This window comes from Pelecanus crispus, chromosome 1 (genome assembly GCF_030463565.1).
Source record: "Pelecanus crispus isolate bPelCri1 chromosome 1, bPelCri1.pri, whole genome shotgun sequence".
Taxonomy (NCBI): Eukaryota; Metazoa; Chordata; class Aves; order Pelecaniformes; family Pelecanidae; genus Pelecanus; species Pelecanus crispus.
In genome coordinates, this window is record NC_134643.1 from 226,304,041 (window position 1) to 226,322,222 (window position 18,182).

Consider the following 18,182-nt stretch of genomic DNA (forward strand, 5'->3'; position numbering starts at 1 on the left):
GTCTAGAAAAGGAGACTAATCTCTCCCATTGTGCTCAGAAGTACTTTGGAAATATTAATGAACCTATTCTTCAAGCACCCCTGTGAAGCAGGTAGGTTGATTAACAGAGGAGATGAGATGGTAGTATTAGTGTTGAGAGAAAAACGCAAATTGTTTTAAAAGTGTCTACACGAGGCATATTTCCCCCCAAGGCAGAACTCCAGAATGTCCAGGATTTGAAGAGCAGCAGAAAACAGCAGTTTTCCCTTAACTTCCTTTAATTATGGGCTCAAGCTGCGCCAGGGGAGGTTTAGGTTGGATATTAGGAAAAATTTCTTCACGGTAGTCAAGCATTGGAACAGGCTGCCCAGAGAGGTGGTGGAGTCCCCATCCCTGGAAGCATTCAAAAAACGGGCAGAGGTGGCACTTTGGGACATGGTTTAGTCTAGTCTACCCTTGATTGGTTTAGTGTGGACTTGGTAGTGTAGGTTAATGGTTGGACTGGATGATCTTAAAGGTCTTTTCCAACCTAAACGATTCTATGATTCTATGATTCTGTGTCTCTTAAGCTAGAAAAGATGATCCAAATAAGAAACTCCCATGCCAAGATGGTACAGCATTATTTACTTCCAGGCATGCCTCCAAGAAGGATGCTGCTTCTCCTCCAGCTGCTTGCTTGCACCAGGGGCTTCTTGTTACAGAGGTGAATGCTGTCACAAATGTCAGGTAAGTTGTAACAGCAACAACTGCTATTGGCTTTGTAACGTAGGGTAAACTAATGACTTAATTGTTTTTCAAAGCTGTTAGGTGTTATGTTCATTTCCTGCATTTCTCAGTATATCTGGTGAGAAAATACGCATAAACTTGACTGGAAAGCGCTCACGCTGAGGTAGAAAACAAATAGTTTAGAAACACTGAAATTATGTCAGACAAAAACCATCAGCAGGAACAGCAAAGCGAGGGTGTAAAGACAGAACCGACTAACCCAACACAAACATTGGTGTCATGGACCAAACGTCCAATGATCACAAGTGTGGCTGAAAGGAAAGAGATTTTAAAACCTCATTTACATTCCTGCTGATTTTGAGCTTTTAGGGAAAATCCAGCAACACTGTATTTGTAGAGGCATTTCAGATTCAACCTGAAATGCACAATAAAACCACGAGTTTCTGTGCTGGAATACCAGTAACAATCATTTGCGATGTCTCAATTTCTGTAGGACAGCAAGGACTTTAGTCCCTTATGCTCTCCTCCAGTTCTTATTCTGCCTGACTTTTTGCAAATTCAAGTTGCTGCTCTTCACCTTGCACTTTTGGGGCATTCCCTAAGATTTTGCCACATGGGTTTCAGTAATTTGGGCCAGCGGCTCCAGAAAAAAATCCCATTCAAAACTCATTTTATGGGCTTTTCTTTACAGTTTCAGCCAGCAGGAAAAATCTGCAGAAAAGATAGGAGTGTGTGTGATCTCCCCGAGTACTGCAACGGCTCTTCAGGGACCTGCCCCATGGATGTATTTAAGCAAGACGGAACCCCATGCGGTGACGACGACCGCTGCTACGACGGGCACTGCCACAGCCACGAGGCACAATGCAAAGCTTTATTTGGCAGAGGCAAGATATCTCACCCCAGAAGCTACCAGATGATCTCATATGGAATTAGCCCTCACCTTCAGATAACACTTCATCTCCTGTCTCCTCCCCTTTCCCGCCCTCTGCTTTAAAAAAGTTCGGGTTTTCCACAGTTACTGAAGATTCACTGTTTACTCTTTATAAGGCAGGCGGGCTTGGATAGCTGGGCCAGTTACTTAAGAATTTAAGCACTTGTATAAAAAATACCACAGAACGCTTTTAAAATACCCCATGATTTTATAACAATAGCTATATAACTACATGTAACGATGCGTATATAAAAAATAGGATTGGACTTGATGATCTTAAGGGTCTTTTCCAACCTAAATGATTCCATGATTCTACGATTCTATGTATTTATAATAGTTAGGGTAACAGAAAAGGGGTTTTCTTGGGCAGTAGCTGTTGCAGTGCTGTTTAGGAACATCCCATGCCCAGTGCGCAACAGGAACGGCAGACGTGGCCACCCTCATCCATTTGCCGGTAGAGGGTCCCAGAAACAAAGATGTGCTGGAGACAGCCACTGAGATCACTTTTATGCCTCTGAAAGCAACCACACCCAATAATTGGTTCGTTTATATTTCCCCCAGTTCAAACTTGAAGCGTGCATGTGAATTTTTTTTGAATACGTGCCCACATCCTCTTTCAGATTATTTCAGTTCTGTAGGAAGTAGCCAAACTTCCCCAGTGCATGTGTCCTGAAGCTGCGGCACAGCAGATCTGTTTTGCGCTCCCTCGTTAATGATAGCAGTGATGCCCATCATGACCTTAGTCCTAGGTATCTTTATGAACATATGAAAGTCTTCTCTAAGTAAAACCACAGTTCCTCTGTGATCTACCACATTCATGAGAAGTTTGGAGTCTCGGGGAACCCCTGCACATGAAGACAGCAGCATTTCTCATCAAAGGCGTTGCTAGGAAGGCAAGGATATTGATAAGGCAGAATATTTTGATAAGGCAGCATATTTTTGTCATCATTTTGACATGGGACAATGAAGTAACTGTCACACGAACATCTACATGGTGCTCATGTGGCCAACAGTGATCTCAGCCACCTCTGCAGGACCGCTGGGAAGCCTGGCAGTTGGTTTTACTTTGTGAACATTTTGGATGCTTGAAAACTTGTAAAAACACCTGATGGGAGTCCTGCATTGACCACAGGCTCTCCATCTTTTCCCTCAGTGCTCTGTTACTCTTACACAACACTTGGTGAATATAAAGACGTTCTGAAAAAACTGGGAGTCCCCTGGGTTAGAAATGGTTCTGCCGTACTGAAATCCAGATCTGTAAGCAGTTTCTGACATCTAACAGGAATTAGCGTTGCTAATACTGAAAATAATGGTGGTGATTCTGGTTTCAGGGTAAAGGTAAGACCTGTGTCACACACAGCAAGTTAGAATTAAATAAAAAAATAGGTTTGGGAAAGATTTTAGACTATTAATCCAATTTTATGCTCTATGTTGTTCTGTATAAATGACCATGGTCTACTCTGATCATTGGTTGATCTCTTGGTGGCAAATCCATTCATCTAGCCACTTCATTCTCACACTGATTATTCTGGTCCAAATGAGGACCAGAAACAAAAGAAGAGGTGAAAAAAAAAAAATTGCCCATAAAACAGGGCAGGTCAAATGCAAGCTGTGGTTGACTAGAACTTCATTTCAGAAAAAAAATCACAAAAATCATCTGGAGGGATTACGGAGGGCGCGTATAGCCCCTGCCTCTCCGTGAACACCTACCTTTGCTCTCTCGCCCTGCAGCCGCCCATCGTGCCCCGCTGAGCTGCTTCAGGGAAGTGAACGTTCGAGGCGACCGGTGTGGGAACTGTGGCTGGAATGGGACGTACTACACAAAATGCCTGGAAGAGTAAGTGATGGTGACTGGTGATTACCGATGTCCCAGTCCTGCCAGTAGCCAGGTATAATCACAGAATCACGGAATGCTTTGGGTTGGAAGGGACCTTTAGGGATCACCCAGCCCAACCCCCTGCAGTGAGCAGGGACAGCTTTAACCAGCCCAGGGTGCTCAGAGCCCCGTCCAACCTGGCCTGGGATGTTCCCAGGGATGGGGCATCGACCACCTCTCTGGGCAACCTGTGCCAGTGCTTCACCACCCTCACTGTAAAACATTTCTTCCTTATATCCAGTCTAAATCTATTCTTCTTTAGTTTAAATCCATTACTCCTTGTCCTGTCACAACAGGCCTTGCTATAAAGATTCTCCCCACCCTTCCTGTAGGCCCCCTTTCAGCACTGCAGGGCCGCACTAAGGTCTCCCCGCAGCCTTCTCCTCTCCAGGCTGAACAACCCCAACTCCCCCAGCCTGGCCTCGGAGCAGAGGGGCTCCAGCCCTTGGGTCATTTTGGTGGCCTCCTCTGGACCCGCTCCAACAGCTCCATGCCCTCCTTGTGCTGAGGGCCCCAGAGCTGGGCGCAGGGCTGCAGGTGGGGTCTGCCCAGAGCGGAGCAGAGGGGCAGAATCCCCTCCCTCGCCCCGCTGCCCACGCTGCTGGGGATGCAGCCCAGGATGGGGTTGGCTTGCTGGGCTGCCAGCGCACATTGCCGACGCATGTCCAGCTTTTCATCCCCCAGCACCCCCAAGTCCTTCTCCGCAGGGCTGCTCTCAATCCCTTCATCCCCCAACCTGTACTGATACCGGGGGTTGCCCCGTCCCAGGTGCAGGACCTTGCACTTGGCCTTGTTGAACCTCATGATGTTCACACAGCCCCACCTCTCCAGCTTGTCCAGGTCCCTCTGGATGGCATCCCATCCCTCAGGAGTGTCAACCACACCAGTCAGCTTGGTGTCATCTGCAAAGGGAGGACTGGGACACCACTCTTGTGCTTTGCTGTACAAGGCATACAAACAGAACACTGTTTCTAAGAGTTTTTCCACTTGAATTTTAGTTGGGATTAAGCACAATAAGAGAGACAAAAGCAAAAATGGTATCGGGAAAAGGAGTGCAGGGTTTTTTTACAACTTGGAGGCTCTGTTAGGCTTTTCTGGTTGGTTTCCATAGATGGAGTGCTGTACAAGCATTGCTGAGAGCCTACCTGTATAACAGTCAAAGTAGGGGAAAAAAGCACATGGCAACAGGAGGAATTTGAGACAGCATTTCTTCAGGTTGGGTTCTTCTTGTACTTTACTTTCAACCCAGAAAGTTAAGTGAGGATGGTTTACTTTTTTACAGGAACTTACAGATTTTTCTTCTTTGCTTGTCCAGACCAGCCCTAAATCTTATCTCCCAGCATTAATGGAGGTTCAGTGCATGATACTTTCCAGCTTTCCCACAGTCATCCCATCACCAGGCAAGGGCTTTGCATTATCAAAGTTCAGTTTGAAAATGGGTTCTCTAACCCTTTTTCTCCTTCAGCATTAATTCTTTTCATGTTGCTGCCATGTGCAGCAGTCATCAGTCAGTACAGCTCGAAAGACATCTCTAGATAGGACACTGTTGTAGAGTGCAGTCCCTCAACCTTTGAACTCGTCACTTCGGCAGCACCAAGGAGGGGGACGTTGCTGTCATTAGAGGAGACGCTAGGATGCAAATTCAGAATTTCAGCTTATTTCCTATTTTCCTACTGAGCACTACACAGACAGCAGCTGAGATTCACTGTTGTCATCTCTGGGCAGAGAGATGAGTTTCTGAAGAGCTATACCCCATTCCTCCTGGCATAAACAGCGGTATTTCTCATACAGTATAAAAAATGGGCAAAATGCATGAAAAGTGAGGGTCAAAAAGTCAAATGGAAGTGTCTCTGCAGTTTCTGGAGAGATACACCAAAGGGCTGTGCCTACATGCCCAAGGAACTGACACCAACTGGCATAAAAGAGTTTGTGTCAATACTAGTTAAATGTCTTAACCTCAGAAAAGGGGTGGTTGGATGCAAACTGCCTAAAAGGATTAGTCCTGGGCAGCTGGAACCTCTGACCATGCCCAGGGTTGCTCCAAACTGGGACGGGCCAAATTGTACCAGGTTGTGTACCAGCACCGTGGATCACCACATCTTCAGATGTCTCTATAGACCTTGCAGCAGTCTGTCTGTCCCAGGAACGTCCTGTGTGGAAGACTGCAGTGTGCTAACATTAAAAGAGTACCAGTCAGGCAAGACGGCGAGACCGTGGTTCAGACTACCGTGAAAGATCAGCTCTGCTGGGGACTCGAGTTTCACCTGGCTTCAGACACTCCCGACGAGGGATCAGTGAAAGATGGCACATCGTGTGGTAGAAACAAGGTACCCTTAGAAAGCTAGGACGATACACGAATAGTACAGGGCAGAGGTTAAATGGAAGGATTTTGTTCCTAAAGGAGATGTTCTTGATCTCTGATATAAGCCCCATAGTGCCTTCTCTTAAAGCCTCCTTTACCAGCTGAAAAACAGCAACATCTTGTATCAGTTTTGTGGGTTTTCTTCCCTCAGACTGAGGGGCTAACACAATAGCTGCTTTTTTTTCCCCCCCATTAGAAGGGAAAAGCAATAGATTGTACTCTTCTTTTGAAGCTACTAACCGAAGTCAAAGTGTGTATGTTGTACAAAAGAATTTGAAGTGTTGTTCCAAGAACAGGACTCACTTCTTCCCTTTGACCCACGCAGAAGACAAAATTCCTGTCAAGCCGGTGACATACTAAAGGATGAGTTTCCTGCTATTACAGGGCAGCAAAAATATTTCTAAAGAAAACAGAGGTGCCGAGTTCCACAAAAAGGGAAGGAGTTGTTCAGTGTCGGCTTCAGGAGAGTTCTCCTTTCAGGAGATACAGGTTTCACAGAACCAAATGCAAACATTAATTCCAAAAATAAATAATTTGCAAGGCAAAAAGTTGAAAATATCTCTCCTTCATTCTCCTTCTGCACAGAGGAGATGCCTTTGTGTCTCCTAGAGCTAGGAAGGTGCTCCAAGTTATTCACTGAACAAACAAAACATCTTCTGTAGTTCCAAAGTGTTGTTCACGTTGTGGACTGGACAGGACAAGACTGGAGTTCCTGAGCCACAAACTGCTGGGAGCTGGAGAGCGTGCTGGGGAAATAGCGTTGCATGTATGTACAAAGATCAGGATGGTTGTGCAGGGTCAGTCCAAGAGCCCGCCGAATCCTCTATCAATCTTGGTCAGGTACCTAGGGAAGGGTATGAACAGAGCAGGCAGAAATGGTACTTCCTACTAATACTGGCACTACTTTCAATTATTTTCAGCTCTTAATTACTCAGTTCCTGGGGTGATAGTGGTTTCTGTGCATTTTGTAACGCTCAATAGGTTGGTTTGTCTTTGGCTCGTCTTGAACACGGAACCCAAGATCTTCATTTTATGCTCCCCTAGTGCTTGTCTGGAGAGAGGGAAAGAAAAGTCTTGAATGAAATGAAATTAATTAAAAGACTTGCCAGGCTGGTTTTCACCAATTTGATCCCTATTGACCAGCCAGTGCCCTCTCCTAGTATTTGATATTTTATCATTTCACTAATATATATCTGCCTCTTTCTGCAGATATGTATGAACAGGACATGTGTCAGCGCAACTTTTCTCAACGATGATTGTAGGGAGAAAAAATGCAATGGCAGAGGGGTAAGCAGAAAACATCTAAGTATCCTTTGAATAGTAGAGATTATGAAGTGTAAATCTGTCTCTCAAAAGCAGTATTAGAAGTCCAGAATCATTCCTAGTGCAGCAGCACAGAGATTATTTTGTTTTTCACCCATGACTGTCCTCCCAGATTCTGCTCTGGCCAGCCGCAGCTCTTCATAGCAGTGCTTGCTGCATTACTTTCACCATTTTTCTTCTTTGTTCCCTCAAATATTGTGAAAACCAACTTCCACATCATAACACTTCATGCTTCATTGCGTCTGTCAGTGCTGCTGAATTTAAATTAGGTGGAGTTGGAGACATCTTCTAAAAAATGCATGTGCAGCTCTAGAACTTTGCTTTCCTTACAAATACCACAGAAATGGCACATTTTGTACAACATTGGCTGCACTTAGTCTGACGTAAAAGCTACATTTTAGTCATTAATACTGGCAGAATTATTTCACATGTGGATTTTTTTTCATGACATCGCTTCCAAGGTACCTGCCCCTTTCCAGACAGATATTATTGTAGATGAGCAGAAGATCTGTCTGGGTGTTAGTGTGGACGCTAAGGGAGAATATTGGGAAGATTTGCTATTGTCTGTCCATTATCTGCAATATTGTTGAGGACCAGTAAGAAAAATTACTGGCAGTCTGTCAACCTGTAATTGGAAGGGTCTGAGGTCTGCTTTTCTTCCGCTCTGTCACCAGCTGTAGGTGGCTGAGTCCATGTCGTGGTTTAACCCCAGCCAGCAACTCAGCACCACGCAGCCGCTAACTCACTCCCCCTGCCCCGGTGGGATGGGGGAGAGAATAGGAGGAGTAAGAGTGAGAAACACTCCTGGGCTGAGATAAGAACAGTTTAATAATTGAAATAAAGTAAAATAGTAGTAGTAATAATAACAATATAATAATAACAGTAATAATAATATACAAAGCACAAAGTGATGCACAATGCAATTGCTCACCACCTGCTGACCGATACCCAGACAGTTCCCGAGCAGCGATCGCTGCTCCCCGGCCACCCCCCCCAGTTTCTATACTGCCCATGACATCATATGGTATGGAATAGCCCTTGGGCCAGTTTGGATCAACTATTCTGGCTGTGCCCCCTCCCAGTTTCTTGTGCACCTGGCAGAGCATGGGAAGCTGAAAAGTCCTTGACTAGCATAAGCAGTACTCAGCAACAACTAAAACATCAGAGCGTTATCAACATTCTTCTCATCCTAAATCCAAAACACAGCACTGTGCCTGCTACTAGGAAGAAAATTAACTCTATCCCAGCCGAAACCAAGACAGTCCACCAGAAGTTATGTTCTTGGCAACAGTGTTCTCAAAGTAGTTGGAATAATCATGTCTTCTTGCTGTCTCCAGACAGACAGTTTATAATCCAAAAAATGCACCTTTTTTTTTTTTCCTTGGGAAGCAGTTCTCTAAACTAAACACACATTTTTGAAAAGTAATAATTATTGCTCTATATGGTTTGGGCTGCACAAATGAGTGAACAAAGCCAGCCTCAACCCTGTCTCCCCAGAAGAGGAGAGAAAAATGTTACTCAAAAGCGGAGACACTATGTTTGGGTGGGAGATGGTCACTACCTACATGGGCCTGCAAATTTGAGATGTGGGGGAGCAGAGCTACGGGTCCATGCTACCAAACAATAACACAAACCTGGACTAATAACATATAATAGGAAATCAGCCAACAAGCGTCTAAAGAGGGTTAGAGAGGCTCACTTCTGCATCACCTCAGTGCGTGCAACTGACACAGGCTGGCCGCCGACCCACACTGCAGCATGACGCAAAATCAGGGGGATAGCCTCAGGGGAGCTCCTCACTCTGCTCCTGGTCCACAGCGAGGATACTCAGGCTGTTCGGCAGCCCTCGCTGCACCCCGTTGGGCGTTCAGCTGTTATGGACCATAAATAAGAACCAAGGAACGCAGGAGCTGAGTAATCCAGCCTTGACAGGACAAATAAATGTGCAACCAAGGGAGTCACGGTCCTACCTTGTAGGAAAACCCTTAATTTTTGAATCACATGAAGGTGACAAATTCATTTTGGACATATTTGTGAAATATGTTGTCACAACAGACATAGTCAAAGCATTCACAAGTGCACAGTAGCTCTACAATTAACAAAGACTGCAAAAACGCTTTCCACTTTGAGATTAACAATGGCTTGAGAAATGCAAAAAGCACTACTACTAAGTTGGAAAAAGGCAAATATAACCATCTATCACCTTCTATATGCTGTCATCTCTTTCCCTGCTACGTTTGTGGCGCCTCTTCCAACAGGACCATCACCTCAGTGATGGATTGGGAACTCCCACCACCCTTCACTTCACCTAGGTAGCAGACACCTAATGATCGGCAGGAGCCACACAGCCCACGACAGCCTGTGACCAGGGGCACCAGTCTATCACCTTGGCACAAAACAGGTTGAACATTTCCACAGCGGCAGCTAAAGCAGAGTAACAAATTTATCTTAGGACATGGATTTCATCCAGCCTGTCTCTGCTGTGCCTGCCAATAAGCTGCGCTAGCAGCCTATTCCCTGGAGAAATGCAGGGCCACCTCATGATTTATTTATTTTTCATGCCATAAAGTATTTGGTTTCTTTTAGGTGTGCAACAATAAGAAAAATTGTCACTGCGATTTTGGATGGGCCCCTCCGGACTGCAAGCTGGAAGGATTTGGAGGCAGTGTTGACAGTGGACCACCTCCTTCTTTTAACAGTAAGTGCGGTGGGGTGGGACCGTTCTGACATTGCACTGCCTGTCTTAGCTTTATTTTTTCTTCAACAAGTTCAGCAGTTCTCCACCTATACTTTCAGATCACTTTAGACTATGTTCAGGCATCATTTTGCCCCTTGCTATTTAGCCATGTCAGATTTTCTTTTTTTCTCTTATCTCACCTTCTATCATTCCAGTTGTGCTTGCCTTGTCTGACTCTATCAGACTATTCCCAGGGCACCCACACAAAGTGCAGATCGATTCCATTAAGCACAGGGGCCAAGCAGCCAGCACACAGTTCATTAAGATGGTTTATGAGGGGTGTCGTTCTGAGCTCATCAAAACCATCTTAGGAGAATCTTCCTCCCCTCTTAACAGCGATCTCCTGCAGAGCTCCAATCCTGAGAGGACAGGACATAAATAAATATGATCCCAGCAGGCACCTCTGAGAGATATACTTTCGCCTTCCTATACATTAGGTGTTCTAACTTGCTGATTAAGAAATATCACACAGTCACTCAGCAGTACTCCACAAACCCATCAGCACCCAACAGCTGATAGCCTTCAGGCTCTTCCCCAACCCTCTTCGCTCATTAGCTCTGCGACTGGTGAAGAGCTACTAGATCTTTCTGCCGTTTCTTTGACCAGGCAAATGGCAAGTTGCTCAGGCAGTAACGGGCCCACTGGCACTGCAGAAATACAACGCTTTTGAGCAGATAACAGTTTATATGTCAAATCAGCTGCTCTTGAAATATCAACCCATTGCGATATTTCACCTGCCTGCGTGGAGGGGAGGGAACGTTCTGCTCTTCTCAATTCAGGGAGAAAGGCCGATGCCAAGTTTTAGGCTTCTGTAGGGTCTCCTTAGTGGTTGCTTAGGTGTGCTGGGAGGATTCTCTTAGGAGTCTTTTTTTTTTTTTTGGCACATCCAATATAAAAAAAACCTCTCATACTTATTTATCTATACAATAACTACACAGTGAAGCCTCAGCCATTAGCTGAGGTAGGTGTTCAGCTCATGCTACTTATCCTTCAGTGCCATATTTGGATATTTCTTCACCCACGTGTCCTTATCAGGGAACTACATGGGAAGCCTTCCCGCTCGTTCATTATGTCCTCAAATTCCTTACTGTGCAGTCCCAAAGACTCCCTGTTTCCAGGTCTATATAGCAATACTTTAGCCTCTACGCTGTATACCTCAAGGCTTTTTATTGTTTTTCAGAAAGATAAGAACACTGGTAGGTCCTAAGTAGGGAGTGGTGGAGGTGCCTTGGAGACCCAGCCCAAGAGCAGAAGGGAGGGAGCATGCCAGCGAGCATCTGCTCGTCTGGGGTTGAGTGCGTGCGCTCAAAAATATCTCAACATGTATGACAAACTGATGTCTCTACTAGCATTTTGTTGTGCCAGAAATGTCTGATGTGCACAGAGCATGATGTTCTCTCTTTCTCTCTTCCATTCCAAGTGTCCAGAGCTGCAAGGAATGTGGGGAAAGCTGCTGGAATTCTTCTTTTACTCTTCTTGATCTTGGCCTTTTTGCTGTACAAGAGGGTTGCCATTGCTCAGTGGATCCGAAGGTAGGTAAAGCTCCACTAATCTTCACATCACCTGGCAAAACTGAGGCACATTTAACGACTTCTAACCAAGGTTCTCAGCATCCTTTTCCACGAAGGGTCTTATTATGAGTTCATGGTGCAATGCTGGCCACCAAGTTCCTCTTGCTTCAAAGACAACCTGCAGGGTAATTGTCCTGGTTTCGGCTGGGATAGAGTTAATTTTCTTCCTAGTAGCAGGCATAGTGCTGTGTTTTGGATTTAGTAGGAGAAGAATGTTGATAACACGCTGATGTTTTTAGTTGTTGCTGAGTACTGCTTATGCTAGTCAAGGACTTTTTCAGCTTCCCATGCTCTGCCAGGCGCACAAGAAACTGGGAGGGGGCACAGCCAGAATAGTTGATCCAAACTGGCCCAAGGGCTATTCCATACCATATGACGTCATGCTCAGTATAGAAACTGGGGGAGGTTGGCCGGGGAGCAGCGATCGCTGCTCGGGAACTGGCTGGGTATCGGTCGGCAGGTAGTGAGCAATTGCATTGGGCATCACTTGCTTCGTATATTATTATTATTATCATTATTATACTGTTACTATTAGCATTACTATTTCACTTTATTTCAATTATTAAACTGTTCTTATCTCAGCCCAGGAGTGTTTCTCACTCTTACTCCTCCAATTCTCTCCCCCATCCCATTGGGGTAGGGGGAGTGAGCGAGCGGCTGCGTGGTGCTGAGTTGCCAGCTGGGGCTAAACCACGACAGTAATGCAACCAAACATGCTCTGGTCTGTGAACAGAGCTTTGTCACAATTGCCTCTTAACCAGAAATGGCAGCTAGAGCTTAATAGTTTTTAATCCTTTCTAGCACTTATTAAAATTTTTCCATAGAAATTTTGAAACAAAAATTGTTGTCTAATTTCAGGATAATTTTTTGTAAAGTTCATCTTTTTCTAAATGGCTCTTCCTTTTTTCTCGTTTGGAATATTTAATTTTTTTTTTTTTTTTTTTACCTTTTCTTTCGATTTTCACTTTTTTCATTCACTGAAAACTGCAAACAAAAGTTGAAAAAAGAAAGATTTTAAAACAGTGTGCAGAGGATAAACACTCTATTATCCTCTTACTGTTTTGCACATTTTTCCCAGGTCAAACGGGTTTATAAGCTTAACTGAAAGAATATGGGAATGTGACTGTAGACAGGGAGAATGTTCAAAACCCCAAACCAGAAAAGGAACGATGACATTCCTCTCAACGACCTCTGCACATCCACATGCTTCAGATTTGCTGGGCTAATTTATTCCACCAAGAAGTAGGAAAAACCACATAGAGGTTTGTTCTGCTCCTTGCAGCAAGACTGAGTAGTACCCAGCTACCTCATGTACTGCCAATGTAGGTATCCGTACCCTACGTTATAGTCTCCAGAGAGGGTATAATAAATGCTTTCCCCTTACCACAGTGATCTGTAGTATGTCTGGATCTCAGGTAAGAGACAGGATTTAAGTTACTTCATAGTTCTGTTTTCCTGCCATTTTACATATCCATGTCAGAGAACACAATTTCAAAAACAAAACCACCCAGCATTTCTCCTAAGGTACTTGTCCATAAGCTAGAGCATCTTATTCTGCATGAAATCACTGTCCAAAGTTCATGTTCACTGAGCACTTTATGTTATAGGTGGCAACTTAGAAGACAGGAAAAAAAAAACGTAATACCACTCCTCCTCCTCCAAAAGAAGTGTGTTCTCCCATCCCCACTTTAAAAATGACATTCTCAAAGGGGTTTGGAAAACTGTAACTTCTCAGTACTTTCCAAACATCTTTTCCCTTTCTCAGTAATTCTTGTTCCCCCAGTTCTTTCAGTGCAAGTCAAAAGCTGCCAGCGAGGACACACCCAAAGAGCATGTGCAGCGTACCTGGAGAAAACTGTTTTGGTGTGCAGCAAAAGACAGTTTAGGGTAAAAATACCATGTTCCTTTAAATAGAAGTGTATTCAGACTGACTGCTTCAAGAGCTGGCATTAGTGTGATGACACGGCTGAAAAAAAGCACAGACAAAATACTAGTCCTTGTCAGAAACTAAGAATTTTGTCTACAAAGTACAAATCTCTCCCAAAATGAGCAATATGACATGGCAGACATCATAGCGTCCGGGCAGGGAGCTGCCAGGCAGGAAGGTCAAGTTCAAGTCTCTGTTCTGGTCCTGGCTGTGGAGCTTTTCTGTCGTGCCTGTCGCTATTCAGCAAGGCAGCTCTACCACCAGGAATTTGGCTAATCTAAACTACATCCAGGAGGCCCAGAGAAGAGCCCTGGGGTCAGAAACTCACAGTCTTCAGGGAAAAACTGGACAACGTGGGTTCTATAATTTGAAGAGGTGACTGAAGGGATATTGGATAATAACCCCCAAATACATTCAAGGCAACCACAATTCAGACCTTGCTTTTTAGGTTTATTGTGGGCAGAACAAAAAATGATGAGACTGAACTGCAACACAAGAAATTCTGGCTAGGAAGAAGTGTAAAAAATGCTGTGTTTCTTCTTACATAGCACTGAGGAGGTCCACCACATCTCATAGAACATGTGAACCTAAAGAGACAGATGGGGAAAGTTACTTTTTTCTGTCAATAGTTAATTAAAGTATGGCAGTCGCTGTCACAAGATGCTGATGAAATCAAGCACCTCAGTGCAAAGATTAGTCACATGGAGAGATGACAAGATGAATCAAAATTTTAACAGAATATTAGCATAACCCACAAAATAAGTAAGAGGAGAGCATAAGAGGTAGTCTAGGAAAGGTATGCTAAGTCTGCCATCTTTGTTGTTAATACATCATGTGTGGTCTCTAAATGCCACAGGAGTCTAGAAATGACAGATTTGATAAAACACATGTAAATTAATTCCATTGAGGCAATGCAATTTAAGAATTTCACTACAATTTTGCAAACACTGTAAATGAGAAAAGCCGTTGAAGACAGAAAACATATATTAATTAAGAATACCAGGGAAGCACCGAGACACCAGGGCAGAGGTTGGAAACTCCAGCCCAGGGAACAGGAGCAAAGAGAGGAGGTGCCTTGGTTACATTTGCAGGTAATATGCCTAGAAATGTAATATACCATGACAACTAAAGGAGTTATAAACACAACATGAACCGGCCCAGATCAAGATCCATCCAAAGCAGCATCTCATCCCCAGCATGCAGTAACAGACTGGGGAAAGCATCATAACCAGGACACGGTGAGCTTATTCTCGTCTCCTGAAGTTCTGCTGATGGCCACAGCTTGCATCCAGACCACTGTATTTAAAGGTCCTGTTGGACTCATCCTTCACAAATGCATCCAATCCCTTTGAACTTACTTATCCTACTGCCTCCCCAGGATCCTGTGACTGTGAATTTCACAAAAAACCAAAAAGTCTTCACCCTCTGGAGGTGCATCCTTCCAAACAGTTCCACTGTTCCAGTATATATTCCTTAAAATTGTAAACACTGGACTCAGTACCACCAGCATGCTAACAAAATAACCTCCATTTAAGTAGAATATGCCGTACTAACCTTAAAATTGTATTTTTCAGGAGGACCTAGCAGAGGAAGAGGAAAGTCCTTCTAAGGATTAAGCCAGAGCAGTGCCTCTTTGCAGGACACAAGACCCCAGAGGGCTGCAAACAGCCTGTGCACGGCTCTGAGAGCAGCCTCACCCATCGCTGGCTCTGCAGGAACTGCAGGAAGCTGTGCTTCCCAAACCGGTCACATTAGTTTTGGTTTTGTTCAGCTTTAAATAGCAATGTTACCTTCACTGAAATAAACAGGTTTTCTTGCTATTTCTGTTTTCAGCAAATATTTTCTTGTCTAGGAGGAAGCTGGACTCCAGGCTCCTCCAAGGGTTTCCATCTCTGCTTCCTCGGCATTTTATGTCTGCTGTGGCAGCAGTCCAGGTCATCACTTCACAGGCCTTGCAAACTCTGCAGGCAGGCATGTGGCAGCCTGTATCTCCACATTTGGAAATTTTTAGGCTGACTGTTTTGATTTGTGAGTCCAGAGCAACTGACTACAAACGCACAACCCTAAGAACGCAGACCTTGCCTGTGGCCAGGGCAAGCTCAATGCTACAAGCCAGTGTATACCTGAAAGGATGGATAGATTGCAAGGATGAGTGGTTCAGAGTCCTTAGGATTCCTCAGCCTCCTTTGTTGGACTGGCTGATGGAAAGTCCACCTCCCAGTTCCCTACTGCCTGCTTGGTAGGCCAAAGGGCAGCCACATAATTTCTTTGACTTCTCAAGTAATAAAAGAAAAAAAAAAAAAAAAAAGTGCATTTCTGTTTGAAATACTCATCCCTGAACATACCAAGCCATGCAGTTGCCTTGTATGGGTCTGGATTTCAGAGTCACAGCAGAGGATGGGGCTGGATGGGCTGTGTGGCCATAGAAATGCCCACAAGGTCTACTGCATTCAAACACTGAATGAGAACAAAGAATGTGAAAAAAATACTGTATCGGCGTGTTTGCCACACACGATCTGGCACCAATTCTTGGTAGCCATCCCTGTTCTAACTTTCAGCTATCTTCCCCCAAAGAGCATAGGAGATCCTTGTGGCTCAAACCAGCTAAACTCCAAGACACAGTCTCAAAGAAACGGCCTTCCCACCTCTACCTGAAGATAAGCAATGACTACAAGGGAAATGCAATAGTCCCAAAATTACATTTTGCTTGCAGGGAGGTCCTGAAAACACCACTGTCCACCACCTTCTCCCTGATTATCATCAACACGTCACTGTGACTGGCACTGTCTTGGCCAGAGTGAAATACTCTTTAACTTGGTCCAAAAGGCAGGGTTTTCAGGGCAATCACCCGGCAAGAAAGGCAGGTCTACCAAACTTCCCAAGAATTCATCTACATCACTTTGAAGTTTACTATAAATGTACAAGGGGTGATCACTCTTCATGTGCAGCCCAAAGGAACATGAAAGAATGCAGAGTATCTGCAGCCTGAGGAACAGCTCATTTCAGCACATATCATACCCCTCAGAGAAGGAGTACTGACCACCACCTCTACCGTGCCCAAGACAATAACACGCTCAGAAACTTCTTCACCAAATAATGGATGTTCTTAAGATACCTGCAAGGGGAAAAATTCTTTAAGTGTTTGACAAATTGTATCAGCATCCAAAAAAACAGTTTTCTGTTACTATAAGGCATTGGAACTGGTAAAACAATGGTGTCTTCAAGAAACCAAATACTAGGTACCTTCATCTGCATTCAGAAGTCACACACATCTCATCCCGGAAGCCTTTGTAAAAGCTCTCAGATCATTTTGTCTCAGATACCATCTCTGTGAGGCACGCCAAGCTGCCTCAAAACCTTCTCACTCCCTGTTCTCCTTCTCCCCATGCTTGCAGGGATTCTGCAGTGACAAATTATCATAGAATAAAAAAGACTCGCTTCTGCATCTTGGAGAAATACAAATGCTGTCTTTATATAGAGCAAATGGACTGTTTCCACATGGGGGCTAAATGAACAGATAAGTGCCTTCAGCCATGAACGAGGAATGATAACCTCAGCCTTCACTAATTTCATTCTTAGACCTTCAGGGCTGAGCAGTACATTTTCACGGATAAGCTCACCCTTCATACAAAAAGCCTATGAAAATCCACCTAGTAAAATTTCTTTGATGAATACAGTCTTTCATCTAGTCTTTCGTCAGCTCTAAGCTTTCAGCAAGCTTTCAGCAGTGATAGTCACTCATCTCTGAAGACTGCAATATGCCCATACCTCAGTAACTGATTAACTGAAGAAAAACTGTGAGAGTAGCCAAAGGGCTCTGCCAGATCTTACAGGTCCTCCCTACACGACAATTAAGGATCACAAATGAGATTATTTCTCTCATGAGTTCAGGAAACAGAGCTGAAAAGAACAGGGACAGACTGCACAAAAACAAAGACTTGGCACTTCAGGACAGGTTCAAGAACAGGCTGTCTCAGCAGCCAGGTTCACGCTCCCAGCAGTGGAGCTGGTCCACCTTGGACTTCAAGGTCGGCCAGCATCCAGCATGTATTCTATGGTTTGCCAAATTTCATCCATACGCACTTTAAGCGTGATAAAATGGAGTATCCGCCCACAGATACCACCTGTATGTGACAGTAGAGATCCTCAGGGAACTCTTCTTGTTAAACTGTTGTGAGGATTTTTCAGACTCAGGCTCTCTTGAACTCCGGAAGAGTTTTCCCACAAACAGGTAGACCTCAAGAGCCGCTTGTTTTACTTTGGCAGTGTTCCTTCCTAGCTGTGAGCGCCGATGATCTAGTCCCTTGCTATTCCACTTCTGAGGAAGAGGCGATACGCAGATCTGCACCGCAAACACAGTCTTCAGGTGGCACTGCCAGCGCTCCTACCCACAGAGTCATTGCTTCACCGCCCCCAAAGCTGGAACACAAGAGGACCACGCTTCTGTAACAGACGAAAGGGTAACTCACCTTGCGACAACCGAGTTTTCTGAGGAGTGCCGCCCATGGTTATTCAAGTAACTTCTGGGGTACAGCAATAACATCGGCCTGTGTGGGGCTGCACATATGCATATGTCCATTCCATATGGGGTCAGATTTCAGTTTGTGGAGAAAAGCTACAGTGAAGTAAGTCCAAATAATGTCTGGAGCCTTTTTCCAAGCTTCTGAGGGGGAGCTCAGCTATAGAAATGGCAACTAGAAATATTATTTTTATCCTTGTAACTACTGTGTAACATTCAGACTGAAGACTG

General features: G+C 44.5%; 1 protein-coding gene across 1 annotated transcript in view; it reads left to right on the forward strand.

The window, feature by feature from the left end:
• LOC104027456 (disintegrin and metalloproteinase domain-containing protein 9) overlaps positions 1–17,667 on the forward strand; it is a 33,965-nt gene extending 16,298 nt beyond the window's left edge. The window contains exons 14-21 of the mRNA XM_075721730.1: positions 613–705; positions 1,397–1,589; positions 3,368–3,473; positions 5,656–5,839; positions 7,084–7,161; positions 9,784–9,895; positions 11,355–11,466; positions 17,550–17,667. Of these exons, the coding sequence (XP_075577845.1) occupies positions 613–705; positions 1,397–1,589; positions 3,368–3,473; positions 5,656–5,839; positions 7,084–7,161; positions 9,784–9,895; positions 11,355–11,466; positions 17,550–17,667 (996 nt within the window). The remainder of the gene's footprint in view (positions 1–612; positions 706–1,396; positions 1,590–3,367; positions 3,474–5,655; positions 5,840–7,083; positions 7,162–9,783; positions 9,896–11,354; positions 11,467–17,549) is intronic.
• Positions 17,668–18,182: the final 515 nt, after the last annotated feature.